Source organism: Pseudorca crassidens, chromosome 11 (genome assembly GCF_039906515.1).
Source record: "Pseudorca crassidens isolate mPseCra1 chromosome 11, mPseCra1.hap1, whole genome shotgun sequence".
Taxonomy (NCBI): domain Eukaryota; kingdom Metazoa; phylum Chordata; class Mammalia; order Artiodactyla; family Delphinidae; genus Pseudorca; species Pseudorca crassidens.
The window spans coordinates 54,342,673-54,370,499 of NC_090306.1; the positions used below are offsets into that span (position 1 = coordinate 54,342,673).

At 41.9% G+C, this 27,827-nt stretch overlaps 1 protein-coding gene across 1 annotated transcript; it reads left to right on the plus strand.

The window, feature by feature from the left end:
• Window positions 1-6,966: 6,966 nt before the first annotated feature.
• On the plus strand, window positions 6,967-10,962 carry LOC137202146 (RE1-silencing transcription factor-like). Its single transcript, XM_067697215.1, is given in 5 exon segments — window positions 6,967-7,068; window positions 7,189-7,268; window positions 7,359-9,337; window positions 9,340-9,710; window positions 9,712-10,962. Coding segments are annotated over 5 exon segments (3,108 nt in total). The 3' UTR covers window positions 10,288-10,962.
• Window positions 10,963-27,827: the final 16,865 nt, after the last annotated feature.

Genomic DNA, 27,827 nt, shown 5'->3' on the forward strand with positions numbered 1-27,827 from the left:
TATTCTTAATAGCCAAATGGTTGAAACAACCCAAATGTCCATCAACTGATGGGTAAATGGATAAATAAAATGTGGTATACAGAGGCTCCAATCAAGATGGCAGAGTAGAAGGATATGGAACTCACCCCCTCCCACAAATACATTAAAAATACACTTACAAATGATACAGTTCTCACAGAACACCTCCTGAACACTAGCAGAAGACCTCAAACACCTGAAAGGACAAGAAAGATTTCCATGTAACTGGGTAGGACAAAAGGGAAGAAAAAAAGGAGGAAGTGGATGGTACCTGCGCCCCTGGAAGGGAGCTGAAGAAATGGAAAGGTTCCCTTGGAAGCCCCGTCACAGGCGGGGAGATCAGCCAGGACAGGAAGGGAGCTTCAGAGGCTCAGAGGAGAGTGCAACAACCAGTTTGTGCAAGCAGAACAGAGAGAGATCTACACAGATGGTTCATGCCACTGCCCTGCTCACCCCAGCCTGAGACGCACAGGCACCTGTCTGCTGGTATGGGTGGGGGGTGGGTGCTAAAACTAGGGGTTTAGAGGACAGCCCTGGGGAGAGGACTGCTGCTGGCTGCACGGAAACAGCCTGAAGGGGCTGGAGTGTGGTAGGGCTGCAACCAGGAGCATTAGTGGAATAGGCCCGGGGCGGCCATGAATGTGAAGAACCACTGTTAAGTGGCATGAAAAGGGAGGGGTGGGGCTGCCATTGTAGCCTCTTTCTCCACATGCCGCCCCATCCTCTGAGGGCTCCAGGAGAGAAACGTTCCAGTCACACTTCAGGGAGCTCCCACCTCAGCAGGCTCCTATGCCCCAGCCACCACCTCAGCGGGCCCCAGGAGCAGATGCCAGCAGGTTGCCCATGCACAGAGGCCAAGTTGAAACCAAAGCTGAGTCTCAGGAGCCACACAACTTAGGAAGCAGGGCTGAAATCTCTCCCCTTGGCTGTGTGAGCCACAGATTTACTTCTCCGCCACTGGCTTCATAAGTTCAGTGCCTGCAGGACATCCAAATGGACAACAGGTGCTCCCACAGCTGGGAGGGGTCTGGCCTTAGCAGCTATGGGATCTGTGGGCAAATACACATTGGGGGTGGGCCAGGACAGGGTCTGAGCTGCCTCCATAGCTCCCACAGTGGGTCCAGGTACATGACTACTGCAGTCCTGGGACCTGACTTCACTGGATCTGCACTGGTGGCCTTGTGAACACAATGTCTGAGGGACACCAGGGCCAAATGCCAGCATTCCCATGGTTGAGGTGGGGCTGAGGGCAGTGCCAACAACAGTGTACTTTGTGAGCCACACAGCAGATGACAGGTGACACAACAGAGCACACTCACCAGTGAACAGCTCCAGAAGAGGAATACTCAGTGGCTCCTCTCCCAGTGGGAGCACTCCAATCCCACCTACCTCACACCACAGCTCAGAAATGCAGCTGAGAAATGGATTGGGGGGCCTCTACTCCAACAACTAGGGAGCAGGCCCTGCCCCTGACAGGGCAGTGACAACCACAGAGCAAAGAGGAAGCCCCACTCAATATCCAGTGCAGGCTCTGGTGACAGCAAGTTACACCTCCTAGCAAGGGGATAATGGCCAGCATACACAGAGGAAAGAGGCGGCAGGCATCCATACTAAAAACAGACTTCACACCCAAAATATTAAACCCACGCAAGCTATACAGGGACACTCCCACATAAAAATGGCCCTCTAAGACCACAATAGATAATTGTTTCTCCTAAACTCCCAGAGCAAGAGAAATATAAGTAAAATGAAGAAGCAGAGGAACCACTCCCAATTAAAAGATCAAGAGAATTTCCCTGAAAGAACAAAAATGAAACAGACCTTTTCAGTCTAATAGACACTGAGTTGAACAGAGATAATGAAAATACTCAAGGAATTAAGAAAAGCTGTCGACAGAAATGTAGATAACTGTAAAAAGGAACTAAAAACTATAAAGAAGAGCCAAGAAAAATTAGAAAACTCAATTGCAGAGACAAAAGCTGAATTAAAGGCAATGAATATCAGAATGAATAATGCAGAAGAACAAATAAGTGATCTGGAAGATAGAATAATGGAAATCACCAAATTAGAAGAGCACACAGAAACTCAGATGGAAAAAAAATGAAAGCAATATAAGAGACCTATGGGATAATATAAAGCATGACAATGTGCACATAATAGGGATCCCAGAAGGAGAAGAAAGAGAAAAGGGGATTGAAAATGTATTTGAAGAAATTATGGCTGAAAATTTCCCAAACCTAAAGAGGGAAACAGATATCCAGGTATAGGAAACACAGAGGGTTCCAAACAAGATAAATCCAAACAAAACTAAACCAAGACATATTTTAATTACAATGGCAAAAGTTAAAGAGAAGATTCTAAAGGCAGCAAGAGAAAAACAGAGTTCATTACAAGGGAACCCCCATAAGGCTATCAGCTGATTCCTTTACGGAAAGGTTGCAGGCCAGAAGGGAGTGGCAAGATATATTCAAAGTCCTGAAATGGAAAAATCTGCAACCTAGGATACTCTACCCAGAAAGATTATCATTTAGAATAGAAGGAGCCATAAAAAATTTCTCAGACAAGCACAAACAAAGAATACAGCAATACTAAATCTATCCTAAAGGAAATATTGAAAGGTCTTCTCTAAATAGAAAAGAAGTATGAATCTATAAGAAAGAGAAAATAACATTTGGAAACTAAATCACTTAAATAATCCAGTGCACAGATTTTTCAAAAAATAAAAAAAAATTCTGTGGAAGCAATGGTAACTCAATGAACAGCAAAAGGATGAACATGAAGATGTAAAAGAAAACATCAAAATAATAAAATGTGGGGGAGGAGAGTAAAAAAAATGTAGATTTTTTTCTAGAATATGTTTGAACTTATAGAAATATGACTACCAGTCTAAAGAAAGTAGATATAGAAAGGGGTTAACATACTTGAAAAAGAGGGCAACCACAAATAAAAAACATACAATAGATACACAAAAACCAAAAAGAAGACAACATAAGCATAATACAAAAGAAAATCATCAAACCACAAAAGGAAAAACAGAAAAAGAAAGGTACAAAGAAGAAATATAAAATCAATGGGAAAACAAAGTTTAAAATGGCAATAAATACATATCTGTCAATAATTACCTTAAATGTCAATGGACTAAATGCTCCAATCAAAGACACAGAGCAGCAGATTGGATAAAAAAACACAAGAGCCTACAACATGCTGCCTACAAGAGACCCACTATAGGGCAAAGGACACACATAGATTGAAAGTGAGGGGATGGAAAAAGATATTTCATGCAAATGGAAATCATAAGAAAGCAGAGGTGATAATATTCATCAGACAAAACAGACTTTAAAACAAAGGCTATAAAGAAAGATAAAGAAGGACATTATATAATGATAAAAGGATCAATACAAGAAGATATTACACTTGTCAACACATATGCACCCAATATAGGAGCACCCAAATACATAAAACAAATACTGACAGACATAAAAGGAGAAACTGGCAGAAATACAATAACAGTAGGAGACTTTAACACTCCACTCATATCAATGGACAGATCTTCGAGACAAGATCCTAATGCAACAGAGATAGTAAATGATAGAATAGAACTGTTAGACCTAATTGATATTTTCAGGACATTACATCCCCCAAAAAGCAGAATGTACATTCTTTTCAAGTGCACATGGAATATTCTCTAGGACTAACCACGTACTAGGGCACAAAACAAGCCTCAACAAACATAAGAGAATAGAAATTATTTCAGCCATCTTTTCTGACTACAAGAGCATGAAACTAGAAATCAACCACAGAAAAAGAAGCGAGAAGAAAAATAATTATATGGAGCCTAAACAACACAATACTAAAAAATCCAGGGGGTCAAAGATGAAATCAAAGAAGAAATTTAAAAATACATTGAGGGAAATGACAATGAAAACACAACAATACAAATGCTATGAGATGCAGCAAAAGCAGTTCTTCGAGGGAAGTGCATAGCAATACAGGCCTTCTTTAAGAAACAAGAAAAACCTCAAATAAACAACCTAACCCACTACCTAAAAGAATGAGAAAAACCTAGTCAGCAGAAGGAAGGAGATAATAAAGAACAGGGAAGAAATAAATAAAATAGATATTTTTTAAAAACAGAAAAAAATCAATAAAATCAAGAGTTGGTTCTTTGAAAGGGTAAGCAAAATTGACAAACCTCTGGCCAAGCTCACCAAAAAGAAAAGAGAGAAGACCTAAATAAACAAAGTAAGAAATGAAAGAGGAGAAATTACAACTGATACTGAAAAATTAAAAAAAAACCATAAGAGAATATTCTGAGCAATTATATGCCAACAAATTTGACAATCCAGAAGAAATTTACAACTTTCTAGAAACATACAGCCCACTAAAATAGAATCAAGAAGAAAGAGATAACTTGAATAGACTGATCACTAGAAGTGAAATAGAAGACGCAATTAAAAAAAAATCCCTACAAACAAAATTCCAGGACCAGATAGCTTCACAGGTAAACTCTACCAAACATACCAAGAAGAACTTACACCCGTCTTTCTCAGACTCTTCCAAAAGATTGAAGAGGAAGGAACACTCTCAAAGACATTCTATGAAGCCACCATCACCCTGATACCAAAATCAGACAAAGAGGGACTTCCCTGGTGATTCAGTGGTTAAGAATCTGCCTACCAATGCAGGGGACACAGGTTGAATCCCTGGTCCGGGAAGTGCCCACACGCCACGGAGCAACTAAGCCCATGTGCCACAATTACTGAGCCTGCACTCTAGAGCCCGCGAGCCACAACTACTGAGCCTGCGCACCACAGATAATGAAGCCCGCGTGCCTAGAGCCTATGCTCTGCAACAAGAGAAGCCACAGCAATGAGAAGGCTGCTCACCACAACAAAGAGTAGCCCCTGCTTGCCGCAGCTAGAGAAGGCCTGTGCGCAACAACAAATACTCAACACAGCCAAAAATAAATAAATAAATATTTTTAAAATAAAAAAAAAAACCCAAAGACACTACCAAAAAAGAAAATTACAGTTCAATATCTTTGCTGAATATAGATGCAAAAACTCTCAACAAAATATTAGCAAACTGAATCCAACAACACATGAAAAAGATCATACACCATGACCACGTTGGAATCATCCCAGGGTCATAAGGATGGTTCATCATACTCAAATCAATCAATGTAATACACCACAACAACCAAAGAAAGGACAAAAACCACATGATCATCTCAGATGCAGCACAAGCATTTGATAAAATTCAACATCCATTCATGATAAAAACCCCTATGAAAATGGGTATAGAGGGAACATATCTCAGCATAACAAAAGCTATCCATGACAAACCCACAGCCAATATAACACACAGTGAAAAGCTGAAAGCCTTCCTGCTGAATCTAGAACAAGACAAGGATGCCCACTCTTATCACTTCTCTTCAACACAGTATTGGAAGTCCTAGTCACACCAATCAGACAAGAAAAAGAAATAAAAGGTATTCAAATTGGTAGGGAAGAGGTAAAATTGTCATTATATGCAGATGACATGATACTATATAAAGAAAACCCTAAAGATTCCACACAGAAACTGCTAGAACTGATCAAATTCAGCAAGGTAGCAGGATACAACAATGACTATTAACATACAGAAATTGGTTGAGTTTCTTTACACTAACAATGAAATATCAGAAAGGGAATGTAAACAATCCCTTTCAAAACTGCATCAAGGGCTTCCCTGGTGGCACAGTGGTTGAGAGTCCGCCTGCCGATGCAGGGGACACGGGTTCGTGCCCCAGCCCGGGAAGATCCCACATGCCGCAGAGTGGCTGGGCCCGTGAGCCATGGCCGCTGAGCCTGTGCGTCCGGAGCCTGTGCTCCTCAACGGGAGAGGCCACAAAAGTGAGAGGCCCGTGTACAGCAAAAAAAAAAAAAAAAAAAAACCAAAAAACTGCATCAAGGGCTTCCCTGGTGGCGCAGTGGTTGAGAGTCCGCCTGCCAATGCAGGGGACACGGGTTTGTGCCCCAGTCCGGGAGGACCCCACATGCCGTGGAGCGGCTGGGCCCGTGAACCATGACCGCTGAGCCTGCGTGTCCGGAGCCTGTGCTCCACAACAGGAGAAGCCACAACAGTGAGAGGCCTGCATACCGCAAAAAAAAAAAAAAAAAAAAAAAAAAAAACTGCATCAAGTTGCACTATACAAAATTAACACAGAGAAATCTCTTGCATTTCTATACACTAACAATGAAAGATCAGAAAGAGAAATTAAGGAAATGATCCCATTTACCACTGCATCAAAAAAATAAAATAACTAGGAATAAATCTACCTAAGGAGGTAAAAGACTTATATTCAGAAAACTATAAGATGTTGATGAAAGAAACTGAAGATGACACAAACAGATGGAAAAATATACCATATCAATATTGTCAAAAAGACTATACTACCCAAGGCAATCTACAGATTGAATGCAATCTGTTTTAAATTACCAGTGGCATTTTCCACAGAACTAGAACCAAAAAATTTTAAATATGTATGGAAACACTAAAGACCCTGAATAGACAAAGCAATCTGGAGAAAGAAAAATGGAGCTAGAGGAATCAGGCTCCCTGACTTCAGACTATACTACAAAGCTACAATCATCAAAACAGTATGGTACTGGCATAAAAACAGACATATAGATCAATGGAACAGGATAGAAAGCCTAGAAATAAAGCCACACTCCTATAGTCAATTAATTTACAAAAAGGAGGCAAGAATATACAATGGAGAAAAGATAGTCTCTTCAATAAATGGGGCTGGGAAAACTGGACAGCTACATGTAAAAGAATGAAACTAGAACATTCTCTAACACCATATACAAAAATAAACTCAAAATGGGGGGGGGGCGTGTCCCGGGGGGTGGTGGCGGCGGTGGCATCGCGGGCCGGGTGCACGGCGCAGCCCTCTGTGCTGGAATGTGCGGCTCCCGAGAGCTCACGGCGCAGGAGCAGAGCAAGCGCCGCCGAGGTCCGGGGCCCCAGGCGGCGGCGGCGGCGGCAGCGGCGGCAGCCGGGACGGTAGGGCGAGAGCCGGAGGCCTGAACATTCTCTGCAGCCCCTCTCCTGGGTCTTCGCGGGCCTCGACTGCCCCAGCGTCCAACTTTTCCGCCCTCTCCCTCCCCTCCCCCAAAACTCCAGCAACAAAGAAAAGTAGTCCAAGAAGGAGCGGCGACGCGGGTCTTCGCCCCTCCTCGCCCAGGAAGGCCGCCCAGGGAAAGGTTCAGGACGAGTGTGGCGGCAACTGGTGTGTCAGTGGTGCAGTGAGCGGGCCAAGCCGAGAGGAAGCGAGAGCTCCCGAGTTTGCAAAGAGCTGCTTTGTGTTTGAACACCGTTATGGCCACCCAGGTACTGGGGCAGTCTTCCGGAGGAGGAGGTTTGTTCACCGGCAGTAGCACCATGGGCATGGCCTTGCCTAACGACATGTATGACTTGCCTGATCTCTCCAGAGCTGAACTGGCTGCGCCTCAGCTCATCATGTTGGCAAATGTGGCCTTAACTGGGGAATTAAACGGCGGCTGCTGTGATTACCTGGTTGGCGAAGAAAGACAGATGGCAGAATTGATGCCTGTTGGGGATGACAACTTTTCAGATAGTGATGGAGAAGGACTTGAGGAGTCTCCTGAGGTAAAAGGCGAGCCCAGTGGGCTGGAAAACATGGAACTGGAGAGTTTGGAACTCAGTGTTGTGCAATCGCGGCCTGTGTTTGAGGTGTCAGCTGCCTCAGAACCGTACAGCGCAAATAAAGATCTTCCTCGGGAAACACCTGTAGCAGAGGACAAATGCAAGAACTTGAAGACCAAGCCCTTTCGCTGTAAACCATGCCAGTATGAAGCAGAATCTGAAGAACAGTTTGTGCATCACATCCGAGTTCATAGTGCCAAGAAATTTTTTGTGGAGGAAAGTGCAGAGAAGCAAGCCAAAGCCAGGGAATGTGGCTCTTCCACTGGGGAAGAGGGAGATTTCTCCAAGGGCCCCATTCGCTGTGACAGCTGCGGCTACAATACCAATCGCTATGATCACTATACTGCTCACCTGAAACACCACACCCGAGCCGGGGACAATGAGCGAGTCTACAAGGGCATCATTTGCACATACACCACAGTAAGCGAATATCACTGGAGGAAACACTTGAGAAACCATTTTCCAAGGAAAGTATACACATGTGGAAAATGCAACTATTTTTCAGACAGAAAAAACAATTATGTTCAGCATGTTCGAACTCATACAGGAGAACGTCCGTATAAATGTGAGCTTTGTCCTTATTCAAGTTCTCAGAAAACTCATCTAACCAGACATATGCGTACTCATTCAGGTGAGAAGCCATTTAAGTGTGACCAGTGCAGTTATGCGGCCTCTAATCAACATGAAGTAACCCGTCACGCAAGACAGGTTCACAATGGGCCTAAACCTCTTCACTGCCCACACTGTGACTACAAAACAGCAGATAGAAGTAACTTCAAAAAACACGTGGAGCTACATGTTAATCCACGGCAGTTCAACTGCCCTGTATGCGACTACGCAGCTTCCAAGAAGTGTAATCTGCAGTATCATTTCAAATTTAAGCATCCTACTTGTCCTAATAAGACCATGGATGTCTCAAAAGTGAAGCTAAAGAAAACCAAAAAGCGAGAGGCTGACTTGCCTGATAACAAAATCACCAATGAGAAAACAGAAGCAGAGCAGACAAAAATGAAGGGGGATGTGACTGGGAAGAAAAACGAGAGGTCTGTAAAAGTGGAGAAAAAAGATAATGTTTCAAAAGAGAAAAAGCCTTGTAGTAATGCCTCAAGCCAAGTGACTACCAGAACTCGCAAATCGGCACTGGAAGCTAAAAAGATGGATGTGCACCCAGGAAATAATTCAGAAAAAAGCTGTAAAAGCAAGAAAAGCAAAAGGAAGACAGAAGCTGAAGCCCGTTCCTTACAAGAACCTGTGAATGATGAGGAACCTGTGACAAAAAAGAAAAAGAAGGCAGAAAGCAAATCCAGAAATAGTCAGGAAGTGCCGAAGGGTGACAGCAAAGTAGAGGAGAATAAAAAGCAAAGGAGTTGCATGAAAAACAGTGCAAAGAAGGAAACTCTGAGAAGTAAATCATGTAAAAAAAGCAGCAAGCCTGCTCAGAGGAGGCCCACTCAGATAGAGCCTCCTCCTCCCATGGAGTCTGCTGAGGGGGGGCCTGTTCAGACGGAGCCTCCTCCCGCTGCCCCCCCATCTCCTCCTCCTCCCCTTGCCCCCGAGCGGCATGCTGAGGTCGAGGTTGTTCAGACGGAGCGGCTGCCTCCTCCCCCTCCCCCCCATCTCCTCCTCCACCTCTTCCCCCCGGGGGGCATGCTGAGGTCAAGGTTGTTCAGAAGGGGCCTGTTCATGCGGAGCCTCCTCCTCCCGTGGAGCCAGATAATGGCAAGGAAAAGTCCAACATGCAGAGTGAAATGGTGCAGAAGGAGCAAGTCCTTATTGAAGTTGGCTTAGTGCCTGTTAAAGACAGGCAGCTTCTAAAGGAAAGTGCCGGTGCACAGGATCTCTTACCACCATCACCACCTCTGCCAAAGGAAGACTTAAAAGAGGAAGAGTCAGAAGACCAAAAATTAGTCCCTGCAGGCGAAGGACATAAAGAAGCTCCTCTTCAAAAACTGGAAGCAGAAGAAGCAGGTAAGAGTCTAGGCTGGTCTTGCTGCTGTTACCAAGGCATCTGCCAGTATTTCATCCTCTGAACAAAACTTGAATATGCCAGAGGGTGAAACTTCAGATGGTAAACATCAGGCTGACGCTATGCTTTGTGAAATGAAGATGGACGCTGATGAGAAGAAAACAGAGAATCCCCCCGGCAGAGACTCGGCCGTTGAAGAACCAACTTCACCACCACTTCTTCCTCTACCGCTAGAAAAATGTGAAGCAGTGTCCACAGCTACTGTGGCATCACCTCCTGTCACCGTGGCAGTAAATGAGTCTCAGGAAATGGATGAAGACGAAGGCATCCACAGTCATGATGGAAGTGACCTAAGTGACAACATGTCAGAGGATAGTGATGACTCTGGATTGAATGGGGCTCGGCCAGTTCCACAAGAGACCAGTAGAAAAAATGGAAAGGAAGCCTTGGCAGTCAAAGTGGCCGAGGGAGATTTTGTTTGTATCTTCTGTGATCGTTCTTTTAGAAAGGAAAAAGATTACAGCAAACACCTCAATCGCCATTTGGTTAATGTATACTTTCTTGAAGAGGCAGCTCAAGGGCAGGAGTAAATAAACTTTGGGCAAGGCTTCAGTTCTTAGTTTGTAAGGTCTGTGACATTTTGTATTCATTTGTAGTAATAGACAACCTTTTGTTTTTAAAATTGCTTTCATTAGTATCCAATCTTGATTTTTAAGTGGCATTCTTTTCCTTAGGAATCCGTGTACCTAATGATGTACAAATTTTAGCAAATCCAAGGGAGTTAGTGTAATAAACCAGCAGACATCTAAATCTATTAGCTTTTGCTTTTAATTGAACCCAGAAGGCCAAGGTGGTATTAGAGCATTCTATCGATTTGTTCAGCTATAATTTGTGAGTTTTTTCCTCATGTCTATCTTCCTGTTTCACGTTAGTTTATTCTTAGTTCCTTGTTTAGCTCTGTAAAAATTAGCATACTTAAATAGCGAATTACTTGAAGAATTTGCCTGCTTTATATAAAGTTAGCACTTTAAAATTGTTTTAGAGATAAGAAGAGACATTTAAATTGAAGAGAAATTCTCCCAACAATGGATGTTATATCAGTCCAGGTATTTACTTCCTGAGTTTTGATCAGTATATGTGTTTTGTGTATGTCAATCGTCATAAAAAGTGGTTTTGGTGGTTTTTTTTTTTTTTTCGGTGCTTTAATGCCTTAAGATGTTGCACATTGTTGTTTTTAACCTATGCAGTTAAATTTTTTCTAGAAATAGCATTTGTGTTGTAACACTTTATATCTATATATGCATGTTTATTTTGACCTCTTTGGAGGGATGCTTAAATCTTGTTTGCAAAAGAGCAGTTTTCTTTTCCCCTGCTGCAATTGTCTTTTTTGCAGAATATTAGTCTGTTCAAATTTGTGAGCAAATGAAAGATGCCGGTTCAGTCCATTGATTTTGATTTTAACATCTTATATCTATGCCAGAATCTGTATTTCATATAAGTTATTTATTTTAAATTGATGTGGTGAATCACAGCTCTCAGTTTGAACTTTACAATAAATAAACCACTAGGCTCCAAAAAAAAATAAAAAATAAAAATAAACTCAAAATGGATTAAAGGCCTAAATGTAAGACCAGATACCATAACACTCTTAGAGGAAAACACACTTTGACATAAATTGCAGCAGTATCTTTTTGGTTCCACCTCCTGGAGTAATGAAAATAAAAACAAAAATAAACAAATGGAACCTAATGAAACTTAAAAACTTTTGCAAAACAAAGGAAACCATAAACAAGACGAAAAGACAATCCACAGAATAGGAGAAAATATTTGCAAATGATGCAACTGACAAGGGATTAATCTCCAAAATATACAAACAGTTCCTGCAGCTCTATGTTAAAAAAAAAAGCCAAGCCAATCAAAAAATGGGCTGAAGGTCTAAATAGATATTTCTCCAAAGAAGACATACAGATGGCTGTAAAGCACATGAAAAGATGCTCAATATCATTAATTATTAGAGACATGCAAATCAAAACCACGATGAGGGGGATTTCCCAGGTGGTTCAGTGGTTAAGAATCCGCCTGCCAATGCAGAGGACATGGGTTTGATCCCTGGTCCAGGAAGATCCCACGTGCTGTGGAGCGACTAAGCCCATACACCACAACTACTGAGCCTGTGCTCTAGAGCCCGTGAGCCACAACTACTGAGCCTACGCACCTAGAGCCTGTGCTCCGCAACAAGAGAAGCCACTGCAATGAGAAGCATGTGCAATGCAACGAAGAGTAGCCCCCACTTGCCACAACTAGAGACAGCTTGCATGCAGCAATGAAGACCCAACGTGGCCAAAAATAAATAAATAAAATTTTTAAAAAACACAACGAGGCATCACCTCACACCTGTCAGAATGGCCATCATTAAAAAGTCTACAAATAATAAATGCCAGAGAGGGTGTTGAGAAATGGGAACCCTCCTACACTGTTAGTGGGAATGTAAATTGGTACAAGTATTATGGAAAACAGTATGTAGGTTCCTTAAAAAACTAAACATAGAACTACCATATGATCCAGCAATCCTACTCCTGTGCATATATCCAGAGAAAACCGTAAGTCGAAGATACACGCACCCCAATGTTCATTGCAGCACTATTTACAATAGCCAGGACATGGAAGCAACCTAAATGTCCATCAACAGAGGAATGGATAAAGAAGATGTGGTACATATATACAATGGAATCATACTCAGCCATAAAAAATAAGAATGAAATAATGCCATTTGCAGCTACATGGATGGACCTAGAGATTATCATACTAAGTGAAGTAAGTCAGACAGAGAAAGACAAATGTCATATGATATCACTTATATGAGGAATCTAAAAAGATGATACAAATAAACTTATTTACAAACCAGACTCTCAGACTTCGGAAACAAACTTGTGGTTATCAAAGGTGAAAGGTGGGGGAAAGGATAAATTAGGAGTTTGGGATTAACATATACACACTACTATATATAAAATAGATAATCAACAAGGGCCTACTGTATAGCACAGGGAACTCTGCTCAATAATCTGTAACAACCTATATGGGAAAGAATCTGAAAAAAAAATGGATATATATATAACTGAATCAGTTTGCTGTACACATCTGAAACTAACACAACACTGTAAATCAACTATAATCTAATATAAAATAAAAATTATATTAAAATAAACTTAGGAATAAACCTCACCATGAGGTGAAAGACCTATATGCTGAGAACTACAAAACATTAATAAAGGAAACTGAAGATGATTCAAAGAAATGGAAAGATATCCCATGCTCTTGGATTGGAAGAATTAATATTGTTAAAATGGCCATACTACCCAAAGAAATTTACAGGTTTAATGCAATCCCTATCAAGTTACCCATGACATTTCTTTAGAACTAGAACAGATAATCCTAAAATTTATATGGAAATGTAAAAGATCCAGAATTGCCTAAATAATCCTGAGGAAAAAGAACAATGCGGGAGGCATAACCCTCCCAGACTTCAGACAATACTACAAAGCTACACTGATCATAACATCGTGGTACTGGCACAAAAGCAGACATAGATCAATGGAACAGAACAGAGAGCCCAGAAATAAACCCACATACCTATGAATAATTCATCTTCGACAAAGGAGGCAAGTATATACAATGGGGAAAAGACAGTCTCTTCAGCAAGTGGTGTTGAGAAACTTGGACAGCTGCATGTAAATCAATGAAGTTAGACCACACCCTCACACTGTACACAAAAATAAACTCAGAATGGCTTAAAGATGTAAATATAAGACAAGACACCATAAAACTGCTAGAAGAGAATATAGGCAAAACATTCTCTGACATAAATCTTACCAATATTTTCTTAGGTCAGTCTCCCAAAGCAATAGAAATAAAAGCAAAAATAAATAAATGGAACTTAATCAAGCTTATAAGCTTTTGCACAGCAAAGGAAACCATAAACAAAATGAAAAGACAACCTACAGACTGGGAGAAAATATTTGCAAACAATGCAACTGATTAGGGCTTAATTTCCAAAATATACAAACAGCTCATAGAATTCAATAACAAAAAAACAAACAACCCAATCGAAAAATGGGCAGAAGACCTAAATAGATACTTCTCCAAAGAAGACATACAGATGGCCAATAAGCACATGAAGAGATGCTCGTCATTGCTAATTATTAGAGAAATGCAAATCAAAACTATGAGGTTCCACCTCACACCAGTCAGAGTGGCCATCATTAAAAAGTCTACAAATAATAAATGCTGGAAAGGGTGTGGAGAAAAGGGAACCCTCCTACACTGTTGGTGGGAACATAAATTGGTGCAGTCATTATGGAAAACAGTATGTAGGTTCCTCAAAAAAACTGAAAATAGAGTTGCCATATGAGCCAACAATCCCACTCCTGGGCGTATACCCAGACAAATCTATAATGTGAAAAGATACATGCACCCCTATGTTCATAGCAGCACTATTTACAATAGCCAAGACATGGAAACAAAAATGTCCATCGACAGATGAATGGATAAAGAAGATGTGGCATATATATACAATGGAATATTTCTCAGCCATTAAAAAGAATAAAAATATGCCATTTGCAGCAACATGCTTGGACCTAGAGTTTATCACACTAGTGAAGTAAGTCAGAAAGAGAAAGAGAAAGAAAAATACCATATGATATCACTTACATGTGGAATCTAAAAGACAACACAAATGAACTTATCTATAAAACAGAAACAGACTCACAGAAACAGAGAACAAACTTGTGGTTGCCAAGGGTGGGGGGAGAGGGAAGGATTTGAGTTTGTGACTAGCAGATGCAAACTATCATATATAGGATGGATAAACAAGGTCCTACTGCATAGTACAGGGAACCATATTCAATATTCTGTGATAAACCATAATGGAAAAGAATATGAAAAAGAAATATATATGTATGTATAATTGAGTCACTTTGCTGTAAAGCAGAAATTAACACATTGTAAATCAACTATACTTCAATAAAATTTTAAAAAAGTTTTTTAGTTTAAAAAAATGTGATATAGCCATACGATGGAGTAGTATTCTGAAATAAAAAGAACTGAAGTACTGATACTTATTACAACATGGATGAACTTTTAAAACATAATTCTATTTATATGAAATCCAGCACAGGCAAATTTATAGAGACAGAAAGTAGATTCGCCGTTGGCTAGGGCTAGAGGAAAGGAACTGGGGGAGAAGAATGACTACAAAGCGATGTGGGATGTTTTGGGAAGGTGATTAAATGTTCTAAAATTGATTTTGGTGATGGTTGCACAACTAATTGAATATACCAAAAACCACTGAATGGTACCCATTAAAGTGGTGACTTGTATGACATGTGAATTATATCTCAATTAAACTGCTACCCCCAAAAGCCAATTGAAAACTCTGTTTCATAAGAAGAAATAAACCGGTAGCTCCTTTAAGCCACTGAATCATTCTCAGCTCTGTCACGGCAGCCTTACTTTGTTCTGACAAATGCACTCTGCTTTGCTCCCTCAGGGGAGTAACCTCCAATCTTCTGCTGAAGCAGGAAGGGGCATATTTCCCTGGCCATGTGGAGCTGGGGAAAATATTAGAACCTAACTGCTTCTTATATCTACAAATCTCCCTGTTTCAGCCTTACCTCAGAGAAACACCAAGTGGAATCAACAAGTTTCTTCAGTGCAAGTCAGTTTTCCAGCTTAGGATTCAACTTTTTCCAGATGCTAAATATGTTACTTTGCCTCCTTTCTGTCTTCCAAAATTTTGTTACTGTTGTTACCTCTCTTAGTCTCTTTAATCATGGGTTTATATCATTTTTTAATGTTCTTCATTGTCATTTTGAGAGGTGTTAGGAAGCAGCAGAGGTAAATGTCTGTCTTCAAATCACAACTTTTAAACAAGCTCCTTTTCTGGCCTCTTAAAATCCTTTCTGCTTAACTCAACCAGAATTGGTTTCTGCTGCGTGCTTAGCCCTGACTAACAGACATATTCAGAAAGAATTTTCTTCCTAATAAAGGTAAAATAGTTATTCTTGAGGGTAAACAGAAGCCTGAATATTAAAGAGGTAAGTGCTAGTCCAAACCAAGCTACTGTTGAACCAGGGAGAATTTTCCAAATTCTGCAGACCACAACACTTGCAAAATGGTACGTATTTCCATCAGGGGGATGTGAGCATCTCATTTGCTACCTCCAGAGAAGATGGCTTGGCAAAGACACAGCCAGAACTTACTTTTGCTTTACTTGATTTAATACTTTAGCATTTAGGAACAAAACAGTGGGAGAAGTGTTTCATTTTATCTTGGAAGTATTTTAGTTTTTCTTTTTTAAACAAAAAATGAAGAAAAATAATAAAGATGATCAGAAATGAGGAACACTTGTTTCATGTGGTGTGAAGCAAAATACACAAGTGCTTATTGAATGAATAAAATAGCTTACGAAAATGAGTAAGTTGACGACCCATTAGACCTCAGAAATTTCCACTTGGAAAAAGAAGTTATATTGGAATGGGAGTGTGTTAATGACAAAAAAATAGTAAGCTTCATGGCCAGAGAACCAAGTGTCCCCAGTGATCTATGTGGGGAAAAGAGATTCAGATATATCTGATTGTGTACTGAAAAAAATCACCTATGGGCTCTGGATATAATTTACATTGAATAGAGGAAATTTCAAAATAGGAATTCCTATGTAGGTCAAATGCAGGTCACGAGTTTTAAAAGTCTACTGGAATTGAGAAATATATTTAGAATGAAGATATAATTGAGTTTTGACCATGCCGGATGAAGGGAAACTATAATTACCAGGAAGTTCTACACCTGAAAATAGTGGTCACAGTGAGGAGAGAAGGCAACTGTAAGTCACCCAATTTGATGATGCAATTCATCCTTATGTTTTTAGAGTTAAACTGCCTGAGCCCCAACCCCCAACTGCCAGGGAAAGTAAAATTTCCCAAAGTCCATGTATTCCCTTCCAGGCTCTCATTCCTCCCTCTGGATGTCCTTGTTTGTTTCCTAGTATCTCGGGGGATGCAGAAATTGTCTGGCTCCGTCCGGCATCAATACACTGGATGTATAGCAGAGAGGCCCCAACAGCTGAGCAGTTGCTGGCCTTTGAGAGTTATGCCCAAAGCACAGCACTGGACAAAGTCCCTTATCTCAGAGCAGGCACAGGTGCTAGGGCAGCAGTATCCTCCAAAGTAGCAAATCTAAAATGGGCAACACTGACACAAACAAACAGAGGCACATGTTGGCACATGACTGAGATGTCCAAACAATTTCACTGAAGGAGTAAATAAGCACTTCAATAAAAAGCGATGCTAAAGGCAGTGTACATTAATACACATCCCATAACTGGGCCTAGTGGGTGAAGGAAGTACCTTTCCCCTCAGCAGTTATTTGGTGGTGATTATTTGCTAATTTGTCCAAACATCAGGACAGAAGAAATCATTTTCTTATTTCCAGCCATTCTTGGGAAAAGTCCTAGACTAAAACTTAATTTTTTTTTTTTTTTTGGTCTTCATTGCTGCGTGCCGGCTTTCTCTAGTTGCAGCGAGCGGGGGCTACTCTTCGTTGTGGTGCAAGGGCTTCTCACTGCGGTGACTTCTCTTGTTGTGGAGCACGGGCTCTAGGCGCACAGGCTTCAGTGGTTGTGGCACGCGGGCTCAATAGTTGTGGCTCATGGGCTCTAGAGCACAGGCTCAGTAGTTGTGGCACACGGGCTTAGTTGCTCTGCGGCATGTGGAATCTTCCCGGACCAGGGCTCAAACCCGTGTCCCCTGCATTGGCAGGTGGATTCTTAACCACCGCGCCACCAGGGAAGCCCCCTTAGTGTTGTTTTAAATGATGCAAGACATATAAAGTTAACTTGTTAGTACGGAAGTTTTCTGTTTGTCCTTTTGTCATTGCATTATAGATATGGAAAACAAAAGAAAGAATCAGGCATGCCCAAGTCAAGCCCTCCCCTGAACTAGAGAATCTCTGCCTTCAGTTAAAGGAATTGAGTACCCAGGGAATAAATGATTACCTGGGTAACATAAAAACATTCATGTTACATTTCTACATGCAGCTGGAGGCAAGACTGGTTCATAATGGTTCTAGGCCTTCACTATTTATAGTTGCATCCTTTTCCTTTTTTTTTTTTTTTAAGTTACATAGTATGAATCTATAGTGTGACTTTGCTCTTAGCACCTCACCAAAGTCTGCTTGTCTTTAATCATCTGTGCATCTACACTTTTCTTAGATCTTTGCTGAGAAGAGGCTTTTAGGATGGACGTTTATGTTGCACTTAAGAATTCGGTCTCGTCTGACAAGCAAGATGAACAGTTAAAGACATTTAAAAAAAAAAAGCAGTCAATCGTTTTCTAAAATGGAAAGCACATCACCTCATTCCCCACTTAAGCGCCTTATGATGACTTCCCATGCCACTAGGAATAAAATCTAAACTCCCAACCTGGGTCCACGTGATCCAGCTTCTGCTGTACCCTTTCACCCCGTGTTGTGCAAGGTGCCCCACGTTCGTGACACACCTGCCACACTGGCAGTTTTGCTGTTCCTCCAACATGCTCAGCTTGTTTCTGCCTCAAACCTTTACTCTAGCTGCCTCTACCTAGAATGATCTTCCCTTAGATTTTTCACACAGATGCCTCCTTCTTGATAATCAGATTATTGCTCAAATGTTAACTCTACGTAGAAGCCACTGCAACAACCCTGCTAAATTAACAGCCTAGGTACAGGCTGATGGCTGTTCATTTGTTCTGCCCCTTTGCAGGGCAATTTGGCAACAATGATCAAAATCACAAACACAGGGCTTCCCTGGTGGCGCAGTGGTTGAGAGTCCGCCTGCCGATGCAGGGGACACGGGTTCGTGCCCCGGTCCGGGCGGATCCCGCGTGCCACAGAGCAGCTGGGCCCGTGGGCCATGGCCGCTGGGCCTGCACGTCCGGAGCCTGTGCTCCACAGCGGGAGAGGCCGCAGAGGTGAGAGGCCCGCATACCGCAAAAAAAAAAAAAAAAAAAAAAAAAAAAATCACAAACACATATTCCCTTTGCCCCAGTAATTCCAGCTCTAGAAATTTATCCTACAGACAAATTTATACACACGGGAAATTACATATGTATAAGGTTATTCACTGCAACATTATCTGGAACAACAACGGATTGCAAACAACCTGAATGCTCATCAATAGGGCCCAGGGTAGGGGCTTCCCTGGTGGCACAGTGGTTAAGAATCCACCTGCCAATGCAGGGGACACGGGTTCGAACCCTGGTCCGGGAAGATCCCACATGCTGCGGAGCAACTAAGCCCGTGTGCCACAACTACTGAGCCTGCACTCTAGAGCTCACGAGCCACGACTCCTGAGCCTGTGTGCCACAACTACTGAAGCCCACACGCCTAGAGCCCGTGCTCCGCAAGAGAAGCCACTGCAATGAGAAGCCCGCCCACTGCAACGAAGAGTATACCCCGATCTCTGCAACTAGAGAAAGTCCGTGTGCATCAACAAAGACCCAACATAGCCAAAAAGTAAATAAATTAATTTTTTAAAAAATAGGGCACAGGTTAAATAAATTATAGAACATTTATACAATGGATTACTTACTTTGTCGCTATAAAGGAGAAAGAGGAAGATCTCCAAGTACTGATATGGGAAGCTCTCCAAAACATGATTTTGTAAAAAAAAAAGCAAAGTGCAAAACAGTGTATGTGGTAATATGCTACCATTTGTGCTAAGAGCAGCTAAAATAACAATATATGCTTGTATTTGCTTGTTTATATATAAAAAAAAAAACTCTAAGAACACACACAAAGTATTTACAGAGGTTACCTAGGTGGAATGAGTGGGGAAAACTAGGCGGATGGTGGACAGAGATGTGAAGAAGACTTTCACTGAATTTTTTTATACATTTTTATGTCTGATTCATGTGACTGTATTCTGATTCCTGTGACCTTTCCACATTAATTTTAAATGGTTTTTACCCTGCAATAAAATAGCAGTTCCCAATCCCCTTTATTCTACTATCCTTTATTTCCTTTTTTTAAAAAATTGAGGTATAATCGACATAACATTATATTAGTTTCAGGTGTGGAACATAATGATTTCATATTTGTATATATCGCAAAATGATCACAACAAGTACAGTTAACATCCACCCCCATACATAGTTAAAAAATTATTTTCTTGTAACGTGAACTTTCAAGATCTACTTTCCTAGCTACTTTCAAATATGCAATACAGTATTCCTAGCTACTTTCAAATATGCAATACAGTATTATTAGCTATAGTTGCCATGCTGTACATTACATCCCCATGACTTATTTCACAACTGAAACTTTGTACATTTTGACCCCCTTCACCCATTTTGCCCACTCCCTACCCACCATCCCCACCTCGGGCAACCACCAATCTCTTCTCTATCTCTTCTCTATATCCATGTGCTCGGTTTTCTGGTTTTGTTTGTTTTTAGATTCTATGTATAAGTGAGATCATACGGTATTTATCTTTTTCTGTCTGACTTATTTCACTTAGCAGAATGCCCTCGAGATCCATCCATGTTGTCACAAATTATCCTGCTTTCTTTCCTTCATAGCACTTACTACTATGTAACAGGATATAAAAATGGAAGGGATCAAAATATCATATTCTATTGCACGAGACCAAATCAACATGCAAATTTTCAAGGATTTCACGAAAAGCTCATGAATGCCTCACTCTCCTCTAGTGATTTAGAGACTATGGATACTAAGAGAATGATTTATGAAGATTTTTAGAGAGAAGCATGCATGTGCTGTGAGCTCTCCTCAAAGGAGAAGAGCGGGGGTTGCCTGGTCTTCACCTCAACTCTAATGAGAAAGGCATCAACGGGAACACCCAAGAAAGTCTGATGTATATCTCCTGAAGTTGAGGGACAGAGTGGACTGGGGTCTGACTTCTCCTATGAGATCTTCATGGTGAGACATAGCAGCCTAGCCACGTGCTGATGGAGGAGATGAAGGAGAGGTGGCAGCGTGGGCTGCCTGCACTTCCAAAGTGTGTCAGGCCAAGGGATACAGGACGTGGGCCAAGCTCTATGCAGAAGGAGGCTGTGTTAGTGGTATCTTATTTTTTGGTCAAAAGATTGCCTGGAGAGAAGGATAGAATGTAACTGAATGGAGCTGGATTCCTAAGTGCTAAGGAAGTAGTAAGCAAACAGCTAGAAGAGAGATGTATTAAGGGGACTGCTGGGAGAGATCCTGCAGAGACTGACGGGTTCAGAGTCTCTGAAAACTCACGAAAGCACTTCTCTAAGGAAGGAGTTTATTTTTCACTCTGGCTTAAGCACAAAGCCAGTTTAAGCAGATAGTACCCGTCAAGTAAGAACTTTCCTGATCCCTTTCCCCTCCTCCCTGACCTAGCTTCCCCTCTGCAGCTGACCCCATGTGGAGTTGGGAAGGAGAATGTTCATTCAAATTAAATTTGAAGGGGATATTATTTACCAGGGACTAAACACTAGAAATGACTGAATCATGACTGTGATCATGACTGTGAAAATGATCCTAGGATTTGTATTGCCTTATAATAGCCAGAATAATTGCCATGACAGAGAAAAAAGCAGGTGGCAAGGGGCACTGTTTTAGGTGGGGGATCAGGGGAAACCCCTGTGAATAAATGACTTTAGTGAGGTGAGAAGACAAACCACACTGACATCTAAGCGATTTCCAAGATTTTCCGAAGCAGAGAGAACAAGTACAGAGTTGCCTGAACAGCGAGCATGCTTGAAAGGTTTGAGAAACACCAAGAACCCAACTTGACTGGACAGAATGAGAAGGCAAGAGGGGAGATGATGGAGCAGGAAGGCGAGCCAAGGGCCAGACCGTGGGGGGCCCTGCAGACCACAGCGAGGAGTCTGGATTTTCTTCTAAGAGGGATGGAAGATTATTATAGAGGGCATGGAGAGTTGACCTAACATGAGTTGAATGTGTCCATGGTACAGGACCTAATCCTGCCCAATCACCATAGTCTATCCCTCTTATCAGATTAAGTGATTTGAGGGTGGGTGCATTGCCCAAACTGGGCCAAATTAGGATCAATTCTGGGACTTGTGTTTCACTTTTGGAAAATAGTTTCCCTCTTTCCCCTGAGGTTGCTAAGCCAATAGGATGTAAGCCTGGAACTGTGGGGGCCTCCATCCTCAGGGAGGCCTCCTTGAGAGCGATGCCAACACAGAGGAGGACACCAGAAGGGAAAGAAAAAGTGACAGAGGAACCAAATTTTAATGACATTGTGTGAGCCCTTGAGTGCAGATGAGCCTAAAATAAAACATAACCCTAGACGTACCAGCTTTAGAAGCCAATACATTTCCTTTTTAAAAAACTCAACGTGGGGGGCTTCCCTGGTGGCACAGCGGTTAAGAATCTGCCTGCCAACTCAGGCGACACGGGTTCAAGCCCTGGTCGGGGAAGATCCCACCTGCTGTGGAGCAGCTAAGCCCATGAGCCACAACTACTGAGCCCACGCACCTAGAGCTCGTGCTCTGCAACAAGAGAAGGCACAGCAATGAGAAGCCTGCGCACCGTAACAAAGAGTAGCCCCCGCTCGCCACAACTAGAGAAAGCCCATGCACAGCAATGAAGACCCAATGCAGCCATAAATAAATAAATAAATAAATAAATAAATTTAAAAAAACTCAGTGTAGTTAGAGTTGGGTTTCTGTCACTAGCAAGAGTTCAGATTAGTACAGATAACAAATTATTAACAATAATTGTCTTCAGTGGTGAGATTACAGGTGATTGTTTATTTTCCTTTTCTGTTTATATGGGTTTTGTTTGTTTTTTAGTATTGACAACAAATTTACTAATTTTTCAATAAAAGAAAAATTAAAGTATTATTTAATGCATGGAGGGAAGAGCTAGAATGTCATCGAGGTTGGCGAACCAACAGATGCCCAATCAAAGAAAGGGCTTTGGACCCTTCTTGGAAATCTCCAATCCCTACGCCAATTCTAGGGTTCTTTTGTGTGTCCACTCCTCACTCATATTACTTGCATAATCTACTTTTTAAATCCAGGGATAGGGGAATGGCATTGATGATTTCTGAAAGTCTCTGCAAGTCTGTGATTTTCAGAATGACTACTTTTCCTGAATGGGTCATAACTGTACTCCAATTAAACCTATTGTTGGTGCTGTATTTTTCTTTGCAAGAGAAAAGCATGGAACATGAGAAATTCTTTTCTTTTTTGTAAGTACTCTTATACTTACTTACAGAAAAAGTAGAAGATGCTATCGATAAGACTTTGGATGCTTGTGGCTGGAAACTCCATAGTGAGCATGTTCCACTTGTAAGAGCAAAGGGGAATAGGCTTCACTTGCTGCTGCAGGGAGTTATTCACCTTAAGGAAAAACTCTAGCTCCTCAGTCAAGGAAGTGATGCTATTACCAAGAAGAGTGATGGGATTAATCTTGGGGCTGACTCCCCCAAGTCAGGGGAAGGGAAGGGAGGGAGGAGAGGGAGGAAAAGAGGGAGGGAGGGAAGAAGGGAAGGGAGGGGGAGGGAGGGGGAGGGGAAGGAGGAGGGAAGGGAGGGAGGGAAGGAAGGAAGGAATGTGAATCTTAGACCATAATATGGAAGCCATGTGTTGAGCAGAGCAGAGCAGCAAAGTAGGAGGAGCCATTCCTATCTGACTGAAGTACTGTTATTCTGGCCTCTGCTATAGGAGATGAATCTGTATCCCAAATAATCTCCTTGGGCTTTATCGAAATAGCTTCCTTTGCCTTAAAAGAAGGTATGGCAGATGGGCTTCAGCGCAGAGGTGAAGCCATTAGTGGCTATAAGACACCATGCTGGAAGGTCCCAGCAGAGAAGTACTAACCAAGGGAGAACTGTTCGTCTTGGCTGGGCAGGCTTGGTGTGTTCCGGGCTCCCAATCAATCTATAAGAAACAAATCTATCAGAAAAATAAAGTATCACCAGCAATACCTGCTGCAGGGAAGAAAGAACGTAAAGATACCACTTCGATTCATTATTTAGAGGAAGGAGCCCTTGTGGGTATTGGTGGAAGCTCAGGTGCTGTCCTCAGGCCAGACTGAGCAATCCTCTCACCTTCCTTGGTGTGCTGAGGAAGGCAGCAACAGAGGGAGGATGAGTCCCTCCACATCCAGCAACCTACACCCTTCACTTGAGACATTTTCCCTCCCACTTCAATTAGCTAATGGTTATGGGGACCACAGCCTGCCTCAAAATCATCTGGGATATTTGTGGAAATACAAATTCCTAGGCTCCACCCCAAAAATCTGAATCAATAGGTCTCGAATGCTTACTGTGGTGATCATTTCACAATCATTTTCAACAAATCATTTCAACAAATCATTTTGTTGTACACCTGAAAACAATATAATTTTATTGTTAATTATATCTCAATTTTTTTTAATCTGGTTTTTTTTTTTTTTAAAGGACCTGCATTTCACACACTCTCCAGGGGATTTTTCTGCACAATAGTTTGAGAATCACTGTCATAAATAACATGAAAAAATTTTATAGTAGCAAACTCTCAATATAAAAATACACCAAAAAGCTTTTTCCAGAAAGTTTGTGTTCATACCCCAAAAATAATTTCAGAAAAATGGAAAAGTCCATGAATTCAGATTTGTTCCAATGTATTTTCTCTAAATTCTCTAATGAAGGCAAAATTGATCCAAACTGTTAATATTATCACTTTCTCCAGAATCCCTAAATGAGTGTCTAAATTAGTTCCTTGGAAGCATCCAAGAAAGAGGTCAACCACATCTTTGTAACATGTGAACAACACACATTTCCCATTGATGATCCCATACAGCAGACTCTAAGCAATGAGGAATGAAACCTCCAAGATCACCAGGAGGGGAAGAGAGCCAGGCTTCTGCTGCTTCTCAAAAGGATTCGCTTCCATGTATGATTCTAATAAACACATCAGTGAGGAATAGTCTCCTTTGTATTATGTGGAATCAAAAAAGTTGAACTGGGCTTCCCTGGTGACGCAGTGGTTGAGAGTCCGCCTGCCGATGCAGGGGACACGGGTTCGTGCCCTGGTCCGGGAAAATCCCACATGCCGCGGAGCGGCTGGGCCCGTGAGCCATGGCCGCTGAGCCTGCGCGTCCGGAGCCTGTGCTCCGCAACGGGAGAGGCCACAACAGTGAGAGGCCCAGTGTACCGCAAAAAAAAAAAAAAAAAAGTTGAACTCACAGAAGTAGAGAGTAGAATGGTCATTGCCATGGGCTGGGGGTCAGGGAAATGTGGAGATGCTGGTCAAAGGGTACAAATTTTCAGTTATAAGATGAATATAAGTTCTGAGGATATAATGTACAGTGTGGTGACTATAGTTAATAATAATGTATTATGTACTTGAAATTTGCTAAGATAGTAGATCTTAAGAGTTCTCATCACACACAAAAAAGCAAACTAGATGATGGATGGGTTAATTAGCTTGATTGCGGTAATCATTTCACAATGGATATGTACATGAAACACGGCATTGTACACCTTAACTATGTACATTTTTATGTCAATTATACCCCAATAAAGCTGGGGAAAATATCCTTTATAATATACAGTCCATTATATTGATTTTGACCCTATTCTATTTCATACCAGATTAACTTTGGAGGAATTCAGTGGAGTTTGGCAGAAACACTTTGAGGATGATAAAAAGAAACCTAACGTCTGCAGTGTCATTCTTTAATATGAGCTATAAAATACTGCGGGGGTGGGGGAAACGTGTCTATTCTCATCACAGAGTTGAAAAGACTTAAGCCATGTGATCTAACAATAAGAAAAGATAATATAAATCCTGAAAGGTAAGTGCAGAGTTTGAAAATGGCCCCTCTTACAAGTACTATACAATATGGTCAAGTTTGAAGGAAAGAAGAAAAGACAGGACTTAATGAATCCACCTCCGCTAAAGAAATTAGTCCCCTAAATCTCCATTTCATCGTCATGACAACTAGTATTCCATCACTGCCATAGTAACCAGCTGAATAGCATTAGTCTAAAGACAAGCTCTCTGATTGGGTGACCAACGGAAGCCATTAGGAGCTGCACAACAACGCTGAACAGACTGCTCTGCCGTCACGTTGACCTATTTCTAGCCTTCCGGTGTATTTCACTTCTCCAATGTTTCTCTAAACCAAATGGTTTTTTTTGGAATGAGACCATTTCAAGAAGTGTATAATACTTATATTCCCCTATGTCACTGCTACATTTGAGACCATGTGTTTTCTCATTTTCCACAAGTGTGGTAATATCTGACAGACACTCCCTTCACCATGCCTCACAGTTTAAATACGACATCCCCTGTGTTGAAGCAACAAGGCACGCCAGCCACATCTAAACCAGATGTTGGTCGCTGGTGACAACAAGCTGCCTTCTTTGTATGTATGATGAGGCCAGTGACAAGCTGAACTGCGAGGAAACTTGGAGGATAGGGAGCAACACTCCTGTAAAATAACAGATCTGGGGGAAGACTCATGCATGTGGCCATACCCTCATTTACATATGCACATAAATTACGATTTACAACGCAAAAATGTTTTATTTTTTATTTTTGCTGTACGCGGGCCTCTCACTGTTGTGGCCTCTCCCGTTGCGGAGCACAGGCTCCGGATGCGCAGGCTCAGTGGCCATGCCTCACGGGCCCAGCCGCTCTGCGGCATGTGGGATCTTCCCGGACCGCGGCACGAACCCGTGTCCCCTGCATCGGCAGGCGGACTCTCAACCACTGCGCCACCAGGGAAGCCTGCAAAAATGGTTTTTAAAAAACGCTGTCCTTTCGAAAAGCTATTGTTTTTAAAAGAAAAACATTTTCCAGCTGATATTCAGAAGCTTGGTGCTTGCTCAAAGCAAGCTGCTTATGTGTTCCTGAGCCTTCCTAGCATGCTCTTGGAAGCAGAGATACTTTGGGAAATGGATTCCACCCCCAGCCTACCCTCTCTCTCTAGCTGGGCGATGCTTCAGCTAGGTGTGTACTGTTGGGAAACTTCCTTGATATTTTCCAACCTACCAGTGGGCAACACTAAAGTTTCTAAAGGGAGGAACTTGAAAGTGCAATGCAGGGGGAAGGGAGGAAGGCGACTTCTCTCCAAACTGGGTTTTGCAGAACATGTACAACTGAATATCACAGATCAATGAAAAGTTTTCTCGTGATGCCCTGATTAATTCAACAAATAGTTCAGAGCACCTGCCACCTGGCAGAACTCTTCCAGATGCTTGAGATACATAAGTGAACAGACATGGAGCCCTGCACATGTGGAGTTTCATTCACGGTTTACATAAGATTGCGAAAATGGCAAGTGACTCCAACCAAGAATAGAACTATTTTGTGGCGGATGATGGAAATTATGGGAGAGCCACAACTTCAGTGCAGTGCATATTACATCCCAGCCACTGTACTGGAAACACAAAGATTAGCAAAAACAAGCTCAGCCCCTGGCCTCAGGAAGTTTACCGGGCAGAGAAGCAGAGTTGCTCAGGAATGAATGGCCATCCATTTATAACAGAGATCAGGGCACTGAAGAAAAGGAACCAAAGACCCCTCAGCCAAAGGAGATCGAGGGAGGCTTCTGGAGGAAGTGATAATTGAGATGAGGGCTGGAGGACGAAGGGATAAGGGCGTGACATAGGGTGGAGGGTAAAGAAGAGCATTCAAGACACAGAACAGCGTGGGCTGTCCCAGGGCCGAAAGAGAGCCCAGGAAGGATGAGTGAGATGCGGCTGAGGCAGCTGGCAGGGATGCACACCCCTGACAACACCCAGACTGCAGCATTTACTGAAAAATAAATCCTTAGATCTTTAAACCATGTACTAAGTCAGACTGCGCTCCTTAATTGAATACAAGTCTACTTTAAATCTATGCATAGAAAATTCTTTGCTTTTGGTCAGAGATTATAATAAAGGGAATTTGGTTTGGTTTGGGATTGAAATAAAGAGGATTTAAATTCAATAAATAGTTCTCGAACACCGTCTACATACCCGGCACTAGGTGAAAAGGGATATAAGATCAGCCACATGGTCCTCGGGGTCTATTCATACACAAAGAACTATACAAATCCATCTGGGATATTCAGAAAATAACCAAAGAGAGAGGTGCATGCATGGGGCAACATT